Genomic DNA, 23,427 nt, shown 5'->3' with positions numbered 1-23,427 from the left:
AGCATAGTACTTCATCTCTCGGTGTTTTGGAAGTGTTTTCTCCAAGTGGGTGTCTTCTGATATCACCACTGTTACTAGGTCTTTTATTTTTCCTCCCTCCCTCCGTGCAGGAGACAGGGAAACACTTTACACAAAGATGTAAGGCAGCATAAGAAGTGGTCAATCAGTTTGGACAAGTAGTTTGTTAATCATGTATTCGTGTGTTCAAATTCTGATATGAGGATATCATTCCTTTTTTATTGGTGTGTTTCTAACTTAACCCGAAGACTGAGATTTTTTTTCAGTAACACTTTAATAACTTTTTTTATTTTCTATTACAAAGCAATGTTACACGAGTTGTAACTGTAAAATACTATTGCTGAAGTAAGAGTATAAAGTAACGTCACTATTCTGTTGTTATCGAAAGATCAAAGTTCAGTCCTCTGTAGCAGCTTATATGATTCGGGTCCCAAGTTGAGTTATAGGTTCCCATATAGGTTCACTGCTGAAGGGGACGCTAATCTCTAAGTAACAAACTATTATCCTTTGAGCAAGACAGGGATTGATCCAGAGAGGGGGGCGATCGGGGCGATCGCCCCCCCCAGAAGAGGAAACTTTCTTATTATATATATAACCCATCCCAAAGTTTGGAGCCTTAAAAGTAGCAGTATGACAACCCAACGCCCCCTTCAAGAAGTCGGTCTTGGATCCGAACCTGAGCAAGACTACAATAGAGTAGGATAAGGGGGTGGGGACCTCCTGGTGAAATCATCTGCTCCCTAACGGCCCCGAGACACGATGTATTCTAATGTAAGTTATGTAAAGTATACAAGTAAAAACATTACTAAGTATACAAGTAAAAATACTACTTTAGGTATACAAAAAATTCGCTGCCGCCCACCAACATGCCTGCCGTTCCGTTTACCTCACTAAGCAATTAAAAGTTTTTATCGTCACATACTTTGAGCCCTAACATAAAATCATTCCTCAAGGTTTTAATAATGAATAGAATAATTCATCTTTTTCCCGTTATACATTTTGAAATGGCAAAATCGTAACTTTTATGCAAACGAATGAAGAAATGTTTTCGTTTTTCCTATTTTAATTAGCTGTGTAATACCGATTTTCGCGAGGCGGAAGGTGCTTAACTTTAAAATTCCCTCTTATATAAAAATAGTGTTGGAAAGGAACATTCAATCTCAATTTATTATTCAATCAATAAAGACAGTAATAAATAGAGGGCGGATTATAAGGTGTAGCACCTTTTCTAAAAATGTAGTTTTTATAACAACCAAAGTTCAAAATATGTATTTCCGGGCATAAAACCAACTGAAATGAATGCACTTTGTTGCACCTTTTTCGTGAATGTTGTACTTTTTTTTGCTAAGTTAATAAAACATCCCGTTATTCTAACTTCTTTTAACCTTCAGCACCTTTATTGCTCCTTTTATATATATATATAATTTGGACAGAACAATATGTTTTATTTTTAATCTGGTTTACACATGATATTCCGTACATTTAGACGCAATCTTGATGGATTTGCTAGGGACGAACTTGAATTGAATTTGCGGAACAATCAGGACGCATAAATCTTTGCAACGTCAACTGAACTTCCTTTCCGTGTGCTTACAAGGATGTATGCACTATGCACCACTGGTTTCCGTTGATGTCGAGAGAAGTTTCTCCGCATACAAGGATCTCCTGAGCTCCAAGCGACAGAAACTAACATTATAAAACATAGAAATGTTGTGCATAATGAAGTATACCAGTTTCTGAAAACCCAGTAGTATGTAACTTTTTCTCAAGCCACAATATTGCTAAATTATTTTTTTAAAATACAGAGCTACTTTTAACCACAATTTTATTACAAGAATGTTGAATGTTGTACAAATTTGATATTAAATAAAACAGTTTGGCAATTTATGTCAAATGTTTAAAGCCAGGATTTTAACAATATTTGCTGGTGTAATAAATCAAGAATGCCCATGTAACTGTATATTATAGCACTTAATAAAAATTCATATTATCACCTTTTTTGCACTTTTTTGAATGATTTTTCAGCCCTTTTCATTCCCTTTTTCCTACCATATTTTTGCACCTTAAAATCCGCTTCCTAGTAATAAATATGACAATCTGTGTGGTAAAGAAAATCGGAGTAATACCGTATCGAAGAAAAGAAAAAAATCTTTGAGTTTTACGTCCCACGATTACGTGCCACCTAGGCTAAAGGAGATGGCGATGATAAGAAATGAATGATATGGTGGAATGAAGAAAGTGGGAGGAAACTTGACAACTCCGATAAAAACCGACACGGTGTTTGTCTATTAAAAAGTTCACTTGGCACGAGCTCGGATCGAACCAAGGACTCCATGCACCAGAGGTGAACACTATATCACTGAGTCACCGCGGCTCCAAAAAGTAATATCGAGTATACTTAAGTTAGGATTTGGTAATGTCAGGTTTTCTAAAAACAACTGAGCATTCGGGGATCAAAATTGAGAATATAATTATTGCTAGTTGAAAATAACATTCATTATGAAAACACACGTTCACCATATTATAAGATACCTTTTTGCCATTTGATAATCCCATTGCACGAACTTGTTGTTTCTTGCAGGGCCGTGTCGTGGAAAATCAGCGCCCGGGGCGAGAGTATACGACGGCGCCCTCATACATATGTTCCAAGCAATTTTTCCTATCTTTTTTTCTTTTTTCTCCCGAATTTTTCGCCCTCCTTACTTCAGCGCCCGGGGCCGTCGCTCCGCTCGCCCCCCAGGGCACGACCCTGGTATGCTTGTGAAGAAATTAACACATCGTATTTACCAGCTTTCTTTCAAACTAACTTAACACCATTCCGAGAATTCTGTTCAGACCGAAACAAATTATAGTTTGGCGGTGCCACATCTGGAATATACGTGGATACATTAGAAACTTCCAGCCAAGTTCCCTCAAATTCTGACGGGTTGTTAAAGATGTTAGCTGTTTGGCTTAGTGAGTGTGGTATATGAAACGTTTTCTGTTGATCAGTTCGGACCGTTTCTATTGAAATATTAGGTGCACTCGCACCAGTTGTCCACAGTATAGGCCTAGGTCCAAATCTATTGTTCTGCTCCGTGGCAGCAGCTAGTGCTGCATAATGCTCTTCCAATCGCACCAAATGTACAACATAAATTTCCCTGGTGTCAGTATGCGCTTTGGCAGAGAGCGTGGAACTTTTTCTTGCTTTTACCACGATGTTTTCTTTTTACATTGCTGTGATTGGTTAAGCACCTTCTATCGCTTTCCAGCAACCGTTTCAGAAATGACTGAAGTTTGTTACGTTTCAGTACAGATTCGTAGATAAAAATTCGATCGAGTCAATTGTTTTGAGAGCCCACAAACGTTGAGCTTCTTTCCGTAGCCTATTTTCTACAAATTATTTATACTTTTTGTGATGGATGTTTGTCTCTTGCGATGTCATGCCTTCCTATACGCCGTTTTGCTCAACGTTTGCCAGTATATCATTCACGTTTCCTGGAGGATCATTTTTGTATATCGAAATTCCAGAACGAAAGCTACTTTTTTTTTCCTTTGCTTTTTGAGAACACATTTTTCGCAATAACAGCAGAAATTTCGTCATGTGCTTGCGCTGTTATCGAAAGGAAATTATAAAATACAGCGCAGCTTTGTGGAAAATTCACACATATCACGGCGCAATATCTTACTGACTATAACAACGTTTCGCAACCGGTGTGCCGCGAATGGACCGCTGGTGTGCCGCGAGGAAATAGAAACAAAATTATTAATTGCAAGACATAGGAAAAGTGTATATTTTTGTATTTCACATTACTATGAATTTCTACCATTGAAAATATACTGTAATTGTAATATATTATTCTACAACTATTACTGTGTTACAGACAGTATATCGGCTCGTACACATTTTCACGGTTAGCTGCTATGTTACGCTTCAATTGAGAGTCATATTAACACCGAGCAATGGAAACACTTGTACTGTACGCGTCAAGTGAACGTTCGTAGAACACTCATTCGCACGTCAATGACAGAACAACACTTTGTTCAACAGCTGTGTTTTGACTTCGACGCATCGCAAGCTGTGTGATTGCAATAATATGCACCGGTTTTGGTTAAAACAGCAAAGTTAAAAGTACAAGACATTTGTTTGTTCGTTCGTTATTTAGTGGTCTTCGTTTTTAGTGAAAGGTTGAATACAGTTTTCGAAAAAGAAAGCGTATTTTTAAAACTCTGAGTCCTATATTTCATTGCAATTGTTTTGTATTTTAAAATTAGAATAAAAAATAAGCATAATGAGTTGGCATAGGGGAAATCCAGTGGTCGAGCTTTCATCTCTGTGAGAAGATGATCAGTAATCACAGAAAAAAATTACCATGGTATTTTATATTTGCAAATAATAATAATATCTATGAGTGTGCCACGGGAATTCAAGTTACACCCGTAGTGTGCCGCAAGTTGAAAAAGGTTGGGAAACGCTGAAAGAATTCCAAGGCTTCATCCGCTCTGATTCATACTCCGACATTTAATTCAATAGCATTATACTATGTCATATATGCTTAATAGTTTTACAATACCTGTTATCAAATTATAGACAATTGAGTTTCAAAATTAAAATTTCTCAGGTGTACGAACCCATTTTCTCACATGAATTTTTATTTACTCTAAAACGTAAAGTTGAACAAATACAAATTTAAATTGAACTTTATTGTAAAAAGACAACTGAGTTACGTTCTAGAAGGTTCTAATATCATAGACTTCATATTAATGAATTTCCTGTAAATGAAACATACTGTATTATTTTTCCCGTGTGTTCTAATGTTTATAGCTAAGCTTTCTAAGCTTCATAAAATCTATATATATTAGCCCTAAGTTCGTTATATTACATATGATTTCTGTAACTAATTAAAACGTAGTTTACTCACTAACTGTTCAATAATAACACTTAAGATATATTTAAATATATTAATATATTTAAACTGATGTGTTTTCCGAAGATTTGCTACATTTACCTTTTTATTTTTCACAAAATTCCTTATTTATAATTGAGAATACATCCAGTATTAATGTTCTTTTACGTATTATATTAGAACTGTCTAGAAAAACATGTTTATACATGTCTGACTACAAAACTTAACAAGTTTAATGTTCAGGTCTGGCCATAGAAGAAATTGCTATCACACGATACAGTCTGTTGTCCATATTAACATGTATCTATTTATAAATGTTATCGTTATAGCTTTCAGTGTTGAAACTGTGTCGAAGCGTACCGGAATCCAAAACTAATTGTTTGAGAATAGCAAGAAAGCTTCGGATGAAAATCCTCAAAAGAAAGGCTTAAAGTTTAAACGAGGAATGGCTGAATCAAACATTTAATAAGTCTTTAATTTTAATTTCCAATGGTTTGCATAGTGTTGAACCCACTGTCCAAGATTTGGTCGAGTAGCGAAACAACTGAATATCGATGTGTTCTTATTTAAGAGTCCCTATCACTGCGAAATTAAAATACCGCTAATTTTAAAGTAATTATGTGATATCTTCAAATAGATAAAAGATAATCGAATAGTGGATCAAGACCTCCCTAGATGATGTTATTTTGCATGAGGTACCGTTATCACGAGTCATCTAGTAACTTTCCGTTTGCAGTTATTTAGAAACGCGAAAATAAATGCCAATTTTCTAAATGACTGGAAATTGAAAGCAGATAAATGAGTCATGATAACGATATCTCACGCTGAATAATATTGTCTAGAGAGGTTCCATTTTTCGATTATCTTTTATCTATTTGAAGATATCACATAATTACTGTAAAATTAGCGGTATTTTAATTTCGCAGTGATGAGGCCTCTTAATGGGTAACCGTACTATCACAACAGCAGCTTTATTCAAATCTATCTATATCGTTCTCTTCGTTTCTTTGTGCAACATGCTCGTTTTGTTCTGGTTACGCGGTAAGTACGAATCTAATAAGTTCAATTAATCAATTCTCCATCGGAAATCAAACCAGAGACCACGTGCACTCAATGAGGCTAGCTAGGTACTATACCGGATAGGAGGGCTATACTCACGGAAGGGAAAGAATGTGTGCATATGAATACATAAAAATCGATTGCTTTAGCATTTTTCATTAAAATATTGCAGAATCGAAGCAATTTGTTAAAATTGAGAAGAAAAATGCAAATTAATAAATTTGTTCCGAAAAGATACCGATACAATTTAAACTGTTTTATTTTCTTCTATCCAGAAAGCAGATCTGGCTGTGGGCTCTATGACGATCAACTATGCACGAGAAAGTGTCATCGATTTCACGAAACCCTTTATGAACCTCGGAATTAGTATTTTATTCAAGGTAAGTGCAAAGTTTAATACTGAAAAATCCAAAGTTTCTGAATTTGTAGCTATTTAATGTATAGTATATTAATAATTACACTAATAATGTGAATAACGTGAAAAATATTTATGTGCATTTCTAACTGAAGAAGTAACTTGGTTAATTTTGCAAAGAAACTTTATTCAGAATAGCTTGACTTCACAGTTTTACGTTTTCAGTTAGGCTTTTCTTGTAGGGAGTGATGCCAACCCAGTAAAAATGGTTTACTATTGACGGAATCTCAAAATCCACTTACATGACCAAAAAGTTTCCTAGCTCTTAAAAGAGTACTTATTTCAGTTCTGAGTTCTATTTCGAAAACTAGATCAGTAGTGCAATGGGGGGGAAGGGAGGGTGTTATCACAAAAATAAATTTGAATTCAGGCGAAGAGCAAACAGGGTCTTGGGTAAGTCCAATTTGTAATATCAAGGATGCTTATATTTCAAGGGGATTTGATGTAGACTGAGAAGATGGAAATTTCCCTTCTGGAAATCGAGTTAAAACTTGTTTCCCCTTAAATATCTCCCTGATACAGTATTTTGGTCCTAAATCTAGGAATAAAGCCACTGCGTGGTCAACACTGCTTTCCAATACTATTATACATTATAAAAAGAATACAGTTCAACTCACCAAAGTATTCTGCCTACACTGGTGGATTACTTATAACAAATTCAGAAGTTTCCAAACCACTCAGTCTTCTTGTCGGTAGGTGAAGCGTACTGGCAAGTCGAGGAACAGGGCAAATGCCCGTTGCTCCCTTTTCTTTGTGCCCTTTCTCCTTTCGCCTCGCGTAGTGTAGTCACTAATGCTCTCGTCTTTGGTGAAAGCGATCCCGGGTTCGATTCCCGATCGACACTAGGTCAAAAAAGTATAAAAGCTTTTTTAGATCAGCCATTCTGAGTGAGGTTTTCCCTCATTCACACCAGACAAATGTCGGAATGATACCTAAGATGCAGGTACAAGGCTGCTTCCTTCCTTCCCTTTCCTGGGACAATGTGATAGCCAAGCGATGCCATCTCTCACGTGACGAGGTAACATGGTCGTAGTTGCAGAAAGCCTACGTCGTAGATGCAGAAATCTAATTCCCATCTCCCCTTCCAGATTTATTTAATAACGACAATAAAACTAATTAAATTTCCTAAACTACTTACATTACTTTTTTCTGGAGTACTACACACAGGCACGTAGCCAAGGGGTGGGTCCGGGGGGTCCGGACCCCCCCCTTCGAGACCAGAAATAAAAAATTGAGGAAGAATGAAACAAAAAGAAACAAGAAATAGGAAGAATCAGCGTTAAAAATAAATATAAAATATAAAGATAAAAATATAAAGATAAAATATAAAGATAAAAAAGCAAAAAATAAAAATAATTTTTCGTCATCGCATCCTTGCAGTATCAAACATGTTATTTCAGAAAAGGTTTTCTACTGCTCCTTTAAGTTGTCATTTGGAACAGATAGTAATTGACGGAATAATAAAACAAAAAAGCTATGTGGAAAGCAAGTCCTGTTAATATTTGATTCAACAGAGAAAGGAACGCAGATATTATAAAATATTTTACAAGACATATTGGATACGTACTTTTTTTTAATAGTTGAGATCATAATGAAAGGAAAATTGTTTTATTTGGATGAACAAAAGAAGGAACGTAGATATCGTAATTTTTAAAAAAAATATTTTTTTAAATATTCTTTTATTCGAGATTTCTTCATAGTTTGTTAGTAAAATACTTACCAACATGCATGGGCGCCGATCCTGGGGAGCCGAGGGGGCCCGTCCTCCCAAAGGTCATGTGGGCCCCCTTGTTGTATTTATGAATATATAATATATTGACATAATTTGAATGCAATTTGTCTTAAAATCCTCATATATGCCTTCTGCATCTGAATGGACACCCCCAAATTTACGGAGAAATCGGCGCCCTTACTAACATGTCATAATTTTAAAGTCTTAACATACCAATATATGTTGCTAGTAAAATATTTAAATTGATCAGGCCCCTGGTGTGATAACCACAATATTTCATATCATACTCCCCCCCCCCATCACGAAATCCTGACTAAACGAACCAATATATGTTACTAGTAAATTAGTTTAGAATAGTCGAACTCTGGTGTGATAACCATAGTATTTCATGTCTCGGACCCCCCCTATTACGAAATCCTGGCTACGTGCCTGCTACACAAAATAATTCACTATTTTGTGAACTTTTGTTGGTAAAAGTTTTGCAAGTAATCGTAAAATTGCATAACTTAAAATTATTGTTATATTACCCGGTATTCTCAGCTATCTACGGCACTCAAACTTCAAACATTTTTGTTTGAACCTTTTATTTTATTTTAGAATTGTCTTTTATGTTATAGTTAAAACTTTACAGGCTGTTTGGTGAGTTTGGAATTTAGTGTCCTGTTCAGTACCCAAGCTATATGTGACGCGGACATAGCTTATGATATCCGAACCGGATGAGTTTCCAGCGGTAATAAAATTGAGGTCTCCCGCGCTAAAGTTGCGTGCGCTAACGATATGGCCCTGACAGAATTAAGTTATATGTGGTTGCAGACATATTGTGAAATGTCTACAGAAACAGACAATTATAAATGGTCTAATATTCTCCTCTGCAACCATTTGATATGACGCCCTCCTAATATCTGTGCCACAGCCTTTTCAATGGAGCATGTCCACTCATATTCCTACATATTGGTTTTTGTTTACTATAGAATTATGTGTCTTTACCAATTAAAATATTTTTCTCTCCCACTCTTTTCCCCTCTATCATATTTTATAGATAGAAAATTATATGTTTAGTTAGCGATCATTGCAATGTCGAAACCATTTTACCAACCCTGTTTCACTATTCGGTTGTATGAAAAACAAGTTTGAGAAAAAGAAACATGGTGTACCGTGTCTCAATAGCGATTCATTTTCAACGGTATTTTCATTAGTATCAACACGACATTCAAGTACATATGAGTTGAGATACCATTCGATAACACCACTGGTTTCATGGTTCCGGGGCAATTACGCAATAGTGTCAAATCGGTTGGGTGTAAAGATATTAACCGGGATATCATTAAACGTTTACAAGAAATTCATTAGTATAACTGGATCTTAGTACATGTAATGGTTTTAGGCGTTTCTAAGCATGTAATAACAAAATGAAGTTTAAATTATTATGCACAAATAAGCTGCGTATGAAAATTAAATTGTATACTGAATATTAATATATGTAACATTTATAGGTGCCTACAGACAAGGAGTCCACGTTCTTCACCTTCATGGATCCCCTGGCGCTGGACATTTGGCTCTTTGTGGTTGCAGCCTATTTCATGGCTAGTTTTACTCTGTTTGCCCTGGCCAGGTTCTCTCCCTACGAATGGGAGAACCCACGGCCCTGGAAGAAGGCTGATTTACTTGTTAACCAATTCTCTTTAGCCAACAGCTTCTGGTTCGTGACTGGGACTCTTCTCCGACAGGGCTCCGGAATAGATCCCAAGGTACTGCTGTGTTAAAAGAAGGAACTGTTTGTATTAGTAAATGTTATTCATTGCTTAGGGCACTGCTGGAATTTCATTGGACTGCATCTCGAGAAGTTACCGAGAAATTCCAATTTTCAGCACTGCCTTACTAACGAACACAAATCTCAAGTGTGTATCTCGTTCTAAGAATCATATGTGAATTCTTTGATTTCTAAGGCGACGATAGGACTTTGGTGGTTCAAGGATAGATGTTAAACTTTGTGTATTCGGCCTTACTGAAAGCTACATTCTATTGATGCTGTTTCTGACAACTTTCTGCATCGAATCATCTTATTAGCTACGTGATTTCAAGGCTACGTTTAGTCTACAGAATATAAGCATTACAGAATAAACTAAAATTTATTTTTCATAATCAATTAGTGCATATTATATTACTTTTCTGAATTTTACGAAGAAAGATCAAATTAATCCGTGATTTTTGAATTTATGAAACAAAAGCGAGTTCTAAAGAACGCAAATACCTTTATTATTTGACGTATTTCTCTCTTACATTTCTACAGATACGTAATCTCTTAACTTATGCCTGTAGGCACGTGGCTTAGTGATAGAGAATTTAGCTATAGTTCGTAGGGTCCTTGATTCGATCCCCGGCCAAGTAAGTCTTTGGTAGACAACACTCGGGGTTTTCTAGGGGTACTCCTGTTTCTTCCTACAATCTCATTTCACTAATACTTGCATTATCAATCACTTAACTTAATTACCATCTCCCTTAGCCTAAAGGATATAATCGTGGGACGTTAAGCTGAACGATTTCATTTCATTGTTTAACTAATGCCTGGAAAGCTTCGGTAAAGATTTTTCGACACGACTGAAACAATCTAGGACAGTCTGCTTCACTTTCTGAATGATTGTATTGACTGTTCCCACAGACGTCACTTGCAATACGTGACGACAGATTATACGTCGATAGCCAGGATCAGGCATTCTACGTGTTGAGTAAGACTGCGAGATTATCATGGCCGGAATCGTTAGTTCGTTGCCGATAGCTAATCTTTGAGACACTTACACCATTCAAACATCTTACTGCGGCTGAGCGTTTCATCACTGTAATGTGGTTATATCTTCTGGTGATACGGGTTTTACACTTTGGTCCACAAGAAAGTTCATTACAACACGCTGTTTCATTCACGCATTAACTCTGTTGTTTAACATCTTGGTTACTTGTCCTGAACTGGGCCATGGTACGTCTTCGTCTCCGGTGATCTACAGGACGGGAATTCAGTTATCTTTATACGGACTATTGATATGTACATGATTCTATTGTTAAAGAACTCACATGGAACAATCATTAGAACTAGATACAACTAACTACTTACTTTAAATTGCTTGTCTTATTAAATGTCACTTTATATGACTTTTCTTTTTTCCTTATGTACTAATCCTCTTCTACCCTGCACGTTACCGAATATCCTAACATCCATCATACACAAATCATGAACCCTTGCTATGCGGACCAATCCGTTTCCAATCAGGTTCCCACGACCCAGCCAACGCGCCTGTTCTCCTTCATGAACCCGCTGGCCGTGGAGATCTGGTTGTACGTGCTGGCCGCTTACCTCCTGGTCTCTATCACCATGTTCGTCGTGGCAAGGTTCTCGCCCTATGAGTGGCACAACCCTCACCCTTGTGACGTGGACAACGACATCGTGGAGAACCAGTTTTCCTTGTCCAACAGCTTCTGGTTTACCATTGGTACGCTGATGCAGCAGGGCTCTGATCTCAACCCCAAGGTACCTTTACGAGTCTCGAGTTTGCAACTTCAGTATTTATGTTAAAAGCATATCCAACAGAACATTCAGCAAGGGCAATATCGATTCCGAATTGCTACTGCCTACAATAGGATCTCAATCACCACTCGGGTTTGTATTTGTTAAATATTTGCACCCAGTGGTGTACGCTATGGATGTTCAGGGTTTTGTCTCCATGTGAAAGATATCGAAAATAAACTTTACTGTATTAATATATGCGAAAATCACACGTGTCCTGAAAGGATATAAGAATGAATGTTTGAACCTTCTTGATGGAATTATTCGTACACCACTCCTTCAACCAAGGATGGAACCTCTGAACTGTGAACATTAGTCACTTCAGCCTGAAAAGGATCCCGTGAATCGTGTTGTCGCTACCGCATTCAATCGGGCACAAGATACACTCAGTAAGTCATTGCTGTAGAAATCTTATCGCTGTACGCAGCCTTTAACTACCCTAGAGCTTACTTATTTCCCGAAGAAATTTTCTCTTCCTTGATTGATTACGTGTTATACTTAACGTAATTAAAGTAAAGCATAAGACTAATTAAAGATAAATTTACTTTGTTACTGTAAAGCCGATTCTGCTTGAAAAAAAAAGATGGATCGTTGGTGAACAGTGCAACATACTCTTTAGCCGTCACTGATATGAAGAAACCCTAACTACGTTATTTGGATTTTTTTAGAGTTTATTATTACGAGTGGGTGTGGAACTGGTTTCATACAGACGTAATGTACGAATAAAAAAGAACTTGGCCACACTATCTGAAGAGTTCTGTTGGTTATACTTCACAAAATCCTCTTCTGAAAAAAAAATAAGCACCCAAAGATCGTTGCACTTCTCTACAATGTACTTCTCAGCAAATACAAAATACTGTGTATCTCTAGGTATTTTAGATCGTAACCCATGCTTTACTTAACCGATACACTTACACATTGAAAAGTAATAATATACTACAGATGGATATTTCGTGTTTATTGTAACAAATTTGGCACCCTTACTAGCTTGAGCAATACAGTGATACACGCTACGGCTGTTCAATGTGCAGGCATTGTGTATTAACGATCGCCTTAGACTTTTGTTTTCACTAAAGGAGACTGCGTTGAAAGAAAGTTTGTTCAAGTATGTGCCATTCTTCTTGACAACATTTCCAAGGACCGTCGAACGTAAGCGGCTTCCAATGACCCAATGCTAGTTCCAACAACAGTAATTCACAGAATACACGGGGGACATATTATTAAGACCCAGAATTTCGTTACGATTTTTATTTTGTTTCCTATTAATATTTTCTGTAACTAGTTTTCCCCAAGGACTTTACTTGTTGCTAAGATAATGTAGGATGGTCTCAGCATCAAGGGATTTTACAGAAACACATGTAAAAGGGATGACATTATTTATCATTTCATAGTACATCACAGTCCTAACAGACTGGGGCACGTATCCACTTGTTTTTAATAAGGAGTTTATGAAAGAAGTTTCTTAAGATGAGAGGACTATGACATTTTGGACATAGATTTCAAAACTTCTCCTTTTCTATTACGTGAATGAAATTAACATAATAAAAAGCTCAAGTCGAGCCAAGTGCCAACTACATTCGAATATTCGTTTCAAACGGTACATCCGTTTTACACTGATAATGAGATATAGACAAGTTGATTTGAATGAAAACATATCACAGAAATTACATCTTATCATGCTGCGCCCATAAAATGCCGGGTTTTTGAAAACGGAGCGATACGGGTTTAGTTGTTTCTAATGAGAAATTCATATACTGGGCAGTTTTATCTTCCTAACTTGAGGGACTTTCCAGATACTCTATTATTGATCAAATTTTGAACCTTCTCTCCTCCGTAGAATATATATAATCGTTCAGCCGTTCTTTCATGTTGGGATTCCAAACATTTTTTATTATTTATATACACTAGTGTCAATTACCCGCTTCACCGGGTTAAAATGAAAATTAGTAATATGTTCCTTCAGTAAATCACATTTTAATATTTCCGAAGCGATCTCTACAATCAGTCGGTACCGTCTCGTTTAGCCTACGTGGCATAAGAGTGTGACGTAAAACTAAAAGATTTCATTTTTACTATCGGTCATTTTGGATAATTTTTATATATCTCCATTCCCCAAGTTGCGGGGCTGAATATGAATTTAAACAGCATCGAAAATGTCACTGTTCGTATCAACGACCCCGAAAACTACTGCTTCTGCACTAATATCAATCATTTTTATATAGTTCCCCCTCCTCTGCCCTCCCCCCCAAGTTGCTGGGCTGAATTTGGATTTGAAAGGCATTGGAAGTGTCATTGTTTATCTCAGCGACCTCGTAAACTATGGATTTGATACAAATCTCGGTCATTTTCGATCATTATATATATATATCCCTCCCACTCCCCGAAGTTGCATTGACAAAGTGAATAGATAAAAGACATCCCATGTCCGCACCACATCTATGTTAAAAATTTGATCGAGATCAGCCGTGTGGTTCAAGTGACTTTAAGTTATATATATATATATATATATATATATATATATATATATATATATATATATATATATATATTCGCTTCCCTTTCCTAACTTGCGCCGTCAAAGTGAAATGATAAACGTCATCGCAGGTCCGAACCTCATTTATTTATGTTGAAAATTTGATCGAGATCGGCAGGGTGATTCAGGCGTTATTAAGTCACAAGGATAGTCACTTTCATTTTTGTTTATACAGATTTAAATTATTTTAAAGAATTTGATTAATTAGCACAGCTTTATTCGTACTTTCATTGCATCAGGAGACAGTCAATCAAGAAAGTTATAAACAGAATATCTAATTGCTTTTCAATGTGTAAGTGTAGCTACTGAATGTAATGTAACCTAAATCCACTTGTAATCCTTAGCATTACCCTGCATGTCTTGAAAAATAAGCACCTCTTTTTTGGTTTCTAATATTATGGTATATTCTGTGATTTTAAAGCAAATTGTAAACGTTAACGGAAGAATGATGCATTTTTTAAAAATAGAGCAATACCCAAGCTATCACAATAATTGAAGAGACCTTGTTATGAGAACTCATTGTACTTGAAAGAGTATTTTGGTTTTAAATGAGATTCGTGAAACTCTGGTGTGGATACATCCACATCTTAAGCCATAGCCAAGTTGGAAGCATTGCGCTACACCTCCTAATTCACACTCTTATTTCTTTGTTTCATGTTTCACTTTACCTACCTCAATTTGCAAGTTTTCCTCAGTCAGAACGGAAATTCTCTATCTCTTCCGTGAGTTTCTTATTAATAGAAATGAAACTGAGTTTATTTTCTTCTGTAACTCTATCTAACCTACCGTGTAATTCTGCGTTTGATTTTTCAAATTTTTCTGTCAAATCTGCGTTTGATTTTTCAAATTTTTGATTTACATTCACTAACAATTCTTCAGTGTTTGTAAAATGAGATTTTCACTCTCAGACACGTTGACACTTTAAATACACACAATTATGAAAAAATAATACTAATAATTAAAATACCATTAGTGCATACTAAACCAACTCAATATTTACCCCACACAAAGCTACACATAAACACAATATATGTAACTAAAGGTTACATCGGTCCCTGTTCGGGCGCCATTTTGTGGCGGTATTCTTGTTACTACACACTGATGCATTCCGCTACTTTACTATTAAACTGTAGGCGGGTGGGTGAGTGATAATATAGTGCTTTTATAGCGGTACTTATTTCGACTTTAGTGGTTAGGAACCTTACCGTCATAATAGCCTTGCACTATTGTTTACCTTGCGGATTCCCCCAGTTACACCCCGCCCGGATCCACCATGCAATAGTACCGTCTTTATTGCATACCGAACCCGCGCACAAATACACCTAGTGGCGCAACAAAGTTAACCTATCACAACCATCACTTCCCACCTACTAAACCCAGAATTCGGAGACCAGAATGTGCTTGTGTAACCCAGTGTAAGGGCATATTATTAAGCTTTATTTACAACGTTAACACTACGTATTAAATTACACGTATGAACGGAACTTGGAGTTAGTTACTTGCTTAAAACGCTTCGTTTTCATGCATACAGGAAATCAAAGAAACACAAAGATATCATGCATAGGTAGAAATTTATATATATGTTTCAATTAGACATCACTAAACATTTATAGGAATTATTTGTATTCTAATCGTACGATTTTATATTGAATTAAGGCCCTTTAAAATAATGCGCGGTTTTCGTTCGCGTAAATTTCTTTTTTAGACTTAGAGAGGGAAAAACCCTTTTAACACTGACTTATCTGTATAAAAATTTATTGTATCCTCTTTTCACCAAGTTGCATCGTTTCAATGTTTTCTTCTATTTAAGATACTTCTCTTTGGGTATAATTTTCTTATTTAGACATCAATAATTTTCTTATTCACAAATTACACAATTCAAAGCACTAAGTCATTTCCGAAGTTCTACGTTCTACGTCTTTTTGTCGAATAAATGCACTGTTGCCAGTGCCTTCTCACAAAAGTGCTCCCAGCCACCAACGCCACACTATGGATAACGTAATAGTTAAAAATAGCCATGAAGCACTGTGGTTAAGAATGCAGAGGGAGTAAATTTTATAACCATATTTGTAGAAGCGAAAGGATTTTTTGCGTCGCAAAGACGCACACATACATATACACTTTTGTTTGTTTGCGAAGAGAAATTTCTCAGAGCTGCCTTTTGTACGAGGTTTACTTAGAAAGTTAAATTTTTTTAACTAATAATAAATGAGTTATCCTTTAATGTTATATCATATAGTGTCGATGGAGAAAAGAAACGCTAATCTTTGATAAGCGAACGAATCAATTGAAACGTTGTCGAAGTACTTCTCTTTTCGACGTGCATTTAATAAATTTAAAGATAATGCAATTACTACAACAAGAAAACTTTAAATTTGTGCTTACAGTGAATCAAAAGAAGCACATTTCAAAGGTATATTTGAGGTATTCTGGGATAATACAACAATTCTTGGAGAGGTTCCCATACCGTCGACTTTTTTTTTTTTTTTTCAAGAAACGCTATATTAAGTGGGCTTTATTGGACAAGCATGCAGCAAGAATATGAGAGAATTCAGAATCTAAAGAACAAACAACGTGCTTTCCTTCAGAAGTCTGGGCTAACTTTCACAAAAATCAGCATTGCTCAGATGCACTTCTCACTGTGGTGAGAAAAAGCAGAAGATTTAGGTGTATTTTATGTCTGAGGTTCACAAATTAAAAGATCCTGACCCAGTGAAAAGAATTTCGTACAGTCGACTCTTTAGAAATCTTCGGGTGTTTTAGAGTATAATTATTTCACACTAGATGTGGTTGTACCTGTTGGAATATGCGAATATTCACGTTCTCTTATTTAGGCAAGGTGAAACCCTCAACACGATGCATGAAAACCCTTTCATTTTGAGATTTTTGTTTGGTGTAAGATGCACAGGCAGCGGAGAATTTCTCCCATTTTCCGCGATGTACGAGTAACCTTCTCAATAGCTGCATATATAGAAATCATCAACATTTTGGGAACCAATTGGATAATGTGTGGAACTCACCTTTGGATATTTCTAACTGGATCTCACGCTTCACTGATCAGCATGCCGAAAATCAATCCTTTTTGTGTGACGGCGTTTCAAAGGGTACTTAAGCGCAGTGCTCGCAAGATCCAGCGTCTCCTGCTTATTTATTATTATGAGATTAGGAAAAACGTACACGAAAAATCACGAACCATAGATGTCTTGAAAGGAACGGAAACATTCAGAGTGATTGAACACATGCGTTTCAATAATGGTTTACCAGATTTGAAGCTGCCTGAATGCTGATGACCACCACTTGCAGCACGTGATGTTACCATACCTAACTGGTGAATTCCATCTTTGTAACAACTTCATTAGCGTCAAATGCACTAAAGGAGATCGTAGTGTTAGGCACACTCTGTATGTGTTCGTTCAATCTTTGAACTCCTATTAAATAAAAGTTGCAGATTGGCGGTCCATCCTTGGTACATCCTTGAATACTATGCTCCTCAAGATGTTATTATTCTGCGGAATTTGTAAAACATTTGTATTAAAAGAGATTATTGGTTATTGAAAATTGTAAACAGACTACATATATCAAATGACAGTATTACTATCGCTTCGAAATCATACATTTCAACAATCATTAATGCAATTTGCTATACAATATAATATGCAAGAACATCTATATATTATTATTTTGTAACACGACGATGTAATACTGGAACAGTCCTGGTCCTTTTCAAACTAATGTACACGTAGGTCTTATTAACTTTGTATATATAATATTAATGTTTGTGATATTTTGTTAAGTCGTGGTTACTTATTTCTTGTCAAATTGTAACGAGCTATGGGTGCTTATTTTTTAAAGACTCAGGGTACCTTAGGTGATGAGTAGAGCATTACTAGGAAACCAAAAGTCCTCCATTTGCATGTTGTATCTCATTAGAGACGTGTTCATATTCCCTATCAACATGTCTTAGAAAATGCATTTGTTAAATTGTATTTCACTTCTCATATACAGGATATGGGAAAGAGACTTCCTGTATTTGGAGAAGCGCTGTGTGATTTGTCGTGAGCATACGGTGGTGGAAGGGGTATCAGTCGATAGCAATATATGCGCCCTTTCCAGTACTCTAAATGGCGTGGCGCGATGAGCATCGTGCGGGTGTGGAGTGTATTCATAATAGTGGTTCTATGATTACTACTCGGCGGGCATTTCGCATTCGATTCGGACTTGGCAGACATTATTCTATTCCGGATAGAAAACTATTCAAGTTTGGTTATCAACAAATCACACGCGGTTCTGTGTTAGAGCAACAGATTCTGTAGTGTGGATGCTCTCACACGCGCAACATTTTCCGATGTTGTTACAGTGCGACATAGGCCAGGGGATTCTTTTTCTCAGTGCAGAACCTGTTGCTTTGAAGTTGGATACCCAAACTTGAATATCTTTTCTATCCGGGACAGAATCGTCAGCCACGTCAGAACCGAGTGCAAAGTACTCGCTGATTGGTAACTACAGAACCACCATTATGAATATACTCCTCCAAGCCAAACGCGCGATGCTCACCGCGCCACGGCATTGCGACTACTGAAAACGACACGTATACTGCTATTAATCGATACCTTCTTCGCCGCTGTATCCTCACGACAACTTATACAGCGCCCTCTCCAAATACGAGAGGTCTTTTTGCCGGATACTTTACTATCGGTGTAACATGTTATTCAGCTGGGGTAGCCAAAGCGACGACCGGCTACTTCTGAGAGAGAGTCCGTGATGATCCGTATCGTATTGTCTCTATCGCACATTGTTAATATTTTATTGTAGCTTGTAGCATGCTAGTGAACAGGTAAGTAGACTGTAAGTAATTTCTGAAGTGAAAGGTAGCACTCAAACTTGAAAGACAAAAGCCACCCCTTTTATGTATGACGCGTAACTTAGAAAAATAGTAGTGTTCATAGTGCAAAGATTATAGAAACATCAAATTAGTTTCTATATATCATGTGAAAGTTTTTGTTGCACGAAGTTGGTAAACCATTCAAACTAAAAATAACCGTCTCAACACCTCAAAACTTAGAAAAGATCTTTGTCATTCTCTAAAACCTGTTGATGCAGATTTTCTTGAGTCTTGTCAAATATTGGTAATTTTATGATTCATTCACTTCTGGTTTCAAAAGAAATAGTACTGTACGAGTATAAGAAACAAAATTTTAATTACAGTTCATTTGAATGTTAGTATCCGTGCAGATTTACTTTATACACGTCAAAACATAATGACAGCATACAAAATATTTCTTCTTAAATAAATATGATTTTTATATCTTAACTTTTTAAACCAAGTTATTAATAATGTTTTTATTACCTAGAGCATCTTTTATTTTATTTAGTGTTTTTGATTTATTATTAGAATTATTTTTCTTTTTGCTCTGAAATAAATTTGAATCTTTATTGTATAATTTTACTGATTTTTTTTATTATCTTGAAGTCTTGTTTAAATGCCTGTTGCTTTATAAAAATGAAGTTCCATTATATACAAAGTATCCCTGGAGTAAAGCAATATTTTGGGAAATGGGAAAAATTTTGAGCAAAGTGTTATGCACTTAAAGGTATGATTAACAATACTCAATTACATATTATCTATTTTGATCTTTCCAAGGCTTTTCATTCTGTTAACCACATTCATCTTCTTCACAAGCTTTCCAATAAGTTTAATGTACATGAAAAAATTCTCTTTTTAATCACCAGCTACTGGAGAGATGGTAATCCCAAAGTTCTTTCAGGGGCGAATTCTAACTCGCAATCTGTGATCTCGGGTGTGGCACTGGAGAGTATACTTGAGCCGCTGCTATTTGTTCTAGTGGTCTTTACTTGTTGCTGATTATTGTAAGTTATATAGAGAAATATCATCTTTCTATGGTAAGAGGGCCCTAGAGGAAAACATAAATTACCTTATAAGCTTGGGAGAAATGTGGCAATTGAAACTTAACAGCATGAAATGTGACAGTATTACCATTACTCTGAAACAATGTCCCGCTCTTTCCGAATACCGCATGAACCGTTTCTTTATAACGCACTCTGCTAGTCATAATGATCTTGGTGGCATCGTTCACTTGAAACTTACCTTCTCTGACCACGTCTCCTCAATAGTCAGAAATGTGATGGGGCTCCATGGGGCTTCTTTCCCGATTTACTGAACTACGCACTGTAGCATCATAAGCAACATTGTATATAAAAGACTAATAACGCCCAAGATCGAATACTGCTCTCCAATATAGGCCATGGCTGCACTTACACATCTCTCTAGACTTGATTCTATTCTCAATTCCTTTATTGCTGTAGTACGGCTTCGTGATGCGGTACTTCGAATATTTCTTAAGGAGGAACTTTTGCAATATCTTAATATCCAGACTCTGGAAGCACGCAGAAATAGCTCTGACCTGAAATTTCTTCATAAGATAGTTAATGGGAACCCTAGATCGGAAGCCCTACTTCAAGAACTATCTTTACGTGTCACTTCTCGCAAAACCCAGAGTACCGGTACCCACCTATTCCATCTTGCCCGCACCAGGTTGGCAATTATACAGAGGTCTCTTTTTCAGAGAATGACAAACTATTATAATCACCCATTAACTGAGGTGGACAATTTTTCAAGCTACCCGGTGTTCGACAGAGTAATTAAATGCGTGTTTGCCAAGTTGATACTTTATTTTCATTTTTTCTTTTCTTTTCCTGTTTGTTAACATTTCCTTGCGTAAAGTGACAAAATTATACCGTATCTAGGAATTTGTTCAATAAACAAATAAATGGTAGTATTGACAATTCTTAACAGAAAGTTTACACGAACTTGGGTCCTACTACTGTTTCAGATCTACTGATTGTGAACAATTTCTGATGTTATATTCCTCATTGCTCACCCTATCGTTACTCTACACAAGTGAGACATAACACGTTTGGGAGGTGATGAAGTAGTCTTTCCAACACTATGAGCATATGGCAATGGAGACTTTGAAACTGAAGTTAATGAGGAAAATTTGGGAAACTTAAGATTATTTAAGGAAATTGGATGGCAACACTGATTTCCAAATTTCCCGCAAAAATTTCCTTTCCAAAGACACCACTGCCACATACTGCATACCAATGGAACAGCTATTCCAACACCTTTCAAATGCGTTATGTCTCATGTCTGTAGAATAAATACAGGGTGTGCTATAAGCAACAGAAGGCCAAAAATGGTTCACAATCTCTAGCTCCCAAACCGTTGAGAACAAGACTACATGTTCATATGAACTTTTTTGTTTAGAATCACCGATACTTCCATTTCACAACGTATTAGAAATAGAAAATTAAAAATTCCGGTTCATTTTAAATAAAACACAATAATAATTCTCCATAAAAAAATAAGCTAAAGTGAAGACTTCTGCTTATGCAGGTATAGGTAGAGCACAAGTAGAGATAAACTATACACGGGAACGTTTTCACCTACTACATAATTTTATGATACAAATCTCCTTATTTTAAATGGTGTAATACAAAATCACTCTGATAGAAACAGTTCACTAATACTGAGTAAAGAGAGGTATTCCAAGGCTCGAGCAGCCTAGGAAAGGATCTCCACAGAGTCCCGAGCAGGCTAGGTGGAATGGATTTTGGGTCCCAATGCTCTACGCAAACAGTAGGTGATTTAAAAGCCACAAAGTTCCACGCAAGCTGGGTAGCTGAAGTTAGGAGCCCCACAGAGTTCTTGGCAATATAAGTGGGCAGGAAAAGAGTCTTAGAGCTCCAAGAAAGCTAAAGGCTTTAGGTTATGTAGCTCCTAGAGCTCCAAGCAAGCTAAAGGAGTGGAGGTGTTGAGCCAAATACTGAAAATAGCTGCTGAGATCATTCTGGTTTTGTAGCTGCTCCTGTGTGGTGGTAGCAATGGAGGTCTTTCGTCGTCATATGGTCAGTGGTGTATCTGGTACCCCTGTCGTCTGCCACTATAATCATTCGTAGTAGAACGCATGGTTAATGTTTATAAATATGAGCATGTGTTGGTTGTTAGTAAACAGAGCCATGTGCCCGATATTACAATATCAAAGTTATCTCAAGCTCTACTTGTACTTAACTAACCGAAGTAGTTCTAAATTAGCTTTATCTAAGATCACCTAGCTTAACATAAACCATTTCAATGCCAAATTTGTTTCAAGGAAAGTTATAGTTATGTACGAACCTTAAAGTAAATGTGATTGCTTATCATGTACAACTTCTTAAGGTACAATAAATATATTCATTTCAAGAAACAGCACATTTTGTTAAGGCAAGTCTAAAGTAAATCTGGACGGAAAGATCCATAACCGTTGAGTTAAAATATCTGTTTTAATATAAGTCATCTTAAATTGTGTTATCTCAGGCAGCATCAACCAGAATCGTTGGTGGCATCTGGTGGTTTTTCACGTTAATCATCATTTCGTCGTACACAGCAAATTTGGCGGCGTTTCTCACCGTCGAGAGAATGATCACGCCAATTGAAAGTGCCGAGGACCTTGCCGAGCAGACGGAAATTGCCTACGGGACGCTTGACAGTGGATCTACTATGACATTTTTCAGGGTAAGTACAGGCATAGGTAACCCACAGAGTGACAGCAACTTCAGGGTGAATGGGATGCAAACACAAACAAGTTAAGGAGCGTGACGTTTACCCTTACTGTATTTATTAGCGTTTTACATATAATAATTTCAAAGAACTGATAGCTTCATTACTAGCTACCTTCATCATAGCTTCATATCCACTGCCGAAGTCACAGGTGAACGCATCATTAAATCCATACTTCAATATCAGCGAGAATTGTTTCGGGATCGTTAGTAATAAGTCGAAAAGCAAAACAGCCGATGATCGAGATGACGTTAACTGTGAAAAATATTTCTCAGGAGATAAATGAGGATAATATTTGCATATTTCCATTTACACACATGTCCGTATCACTAGATGCAGGTATCCCTGGTACTCAGAATCTTGTTCAATAGATTTGGGAAGTTGGCGAATATCAGTCATTATTAAAATTAAAGTTGTATATTCTTATTATATGATTGTTAGAATACACAGTTAAGCAAACAATTCTCACAAAGCATCAAGTGTAAAAGTTAGGACAATTACATTTCAACATATCGGATATAGCCATGTATAGTGCCCGAGAAGTCTCTAACCATTTCTACGCACTAATTTTTGTCTCTTAATTGCAAGTAATCTAAAAGACGTTGACTCAA

At 36.5% G+C, this 23,427-nt stretch overlaps 1 protein-coding gene across 3 annotated transcripts in view; it reads left to right on the top strand.

The window, feature by feature from the left end:
- Window positions 1–23,427, top strand: part of LOC145665244 (glutamate receptor ionotropic, kainate 2-like) — a 1,018,072-nt gene that overhangs the window by 952,922 nt on the left and 41,723 nt on the right. For 2 of the 3 annotated variants that reach the window (XM_081732538.1, XM_081732549.1), the window contains 3 exons: window positions 6,239–6,343; window positions 11,373–11,630; window positions 22,574–22,771. In XM_081732538.1, coding sequence (XP_081588664.1) covers window positions 6,239–6,343; window positions 11,373–11,630; window positions 22,574–22,771 — 561 coding nt within the window. Of the gene's footprint in view, window positions 1–6,238; window positions 6,344–9,603; window positions 9,859–11,372; window positions 11,631–22,573; window positions 22,772–23,427 lie in introns of all 3 variants that reach the window. The other variant, XM_081732544.1, reaches the window with a different exon arrangement.

The sequence above is a fragment of the Thermobia domestica genome, chromosome 1 (assembly GCF_964235325.1).
Source record: "Thermobia domestica chromosome 1, izTheDome1.hap1.1, whole genome shotgun sequence".
NCBI classification, from domain to species: Eukaryota; Metazoa; Arthropoda; class Insecta; order Zygentoma; family Lepismatidae; genus Thermobia; species Thermobia domestica.
The sequence above is the reverse complement of the archived record's forward strand: the minus strand, read 5'-3'. Positions and strand labels throughout refer to the sequence as shown.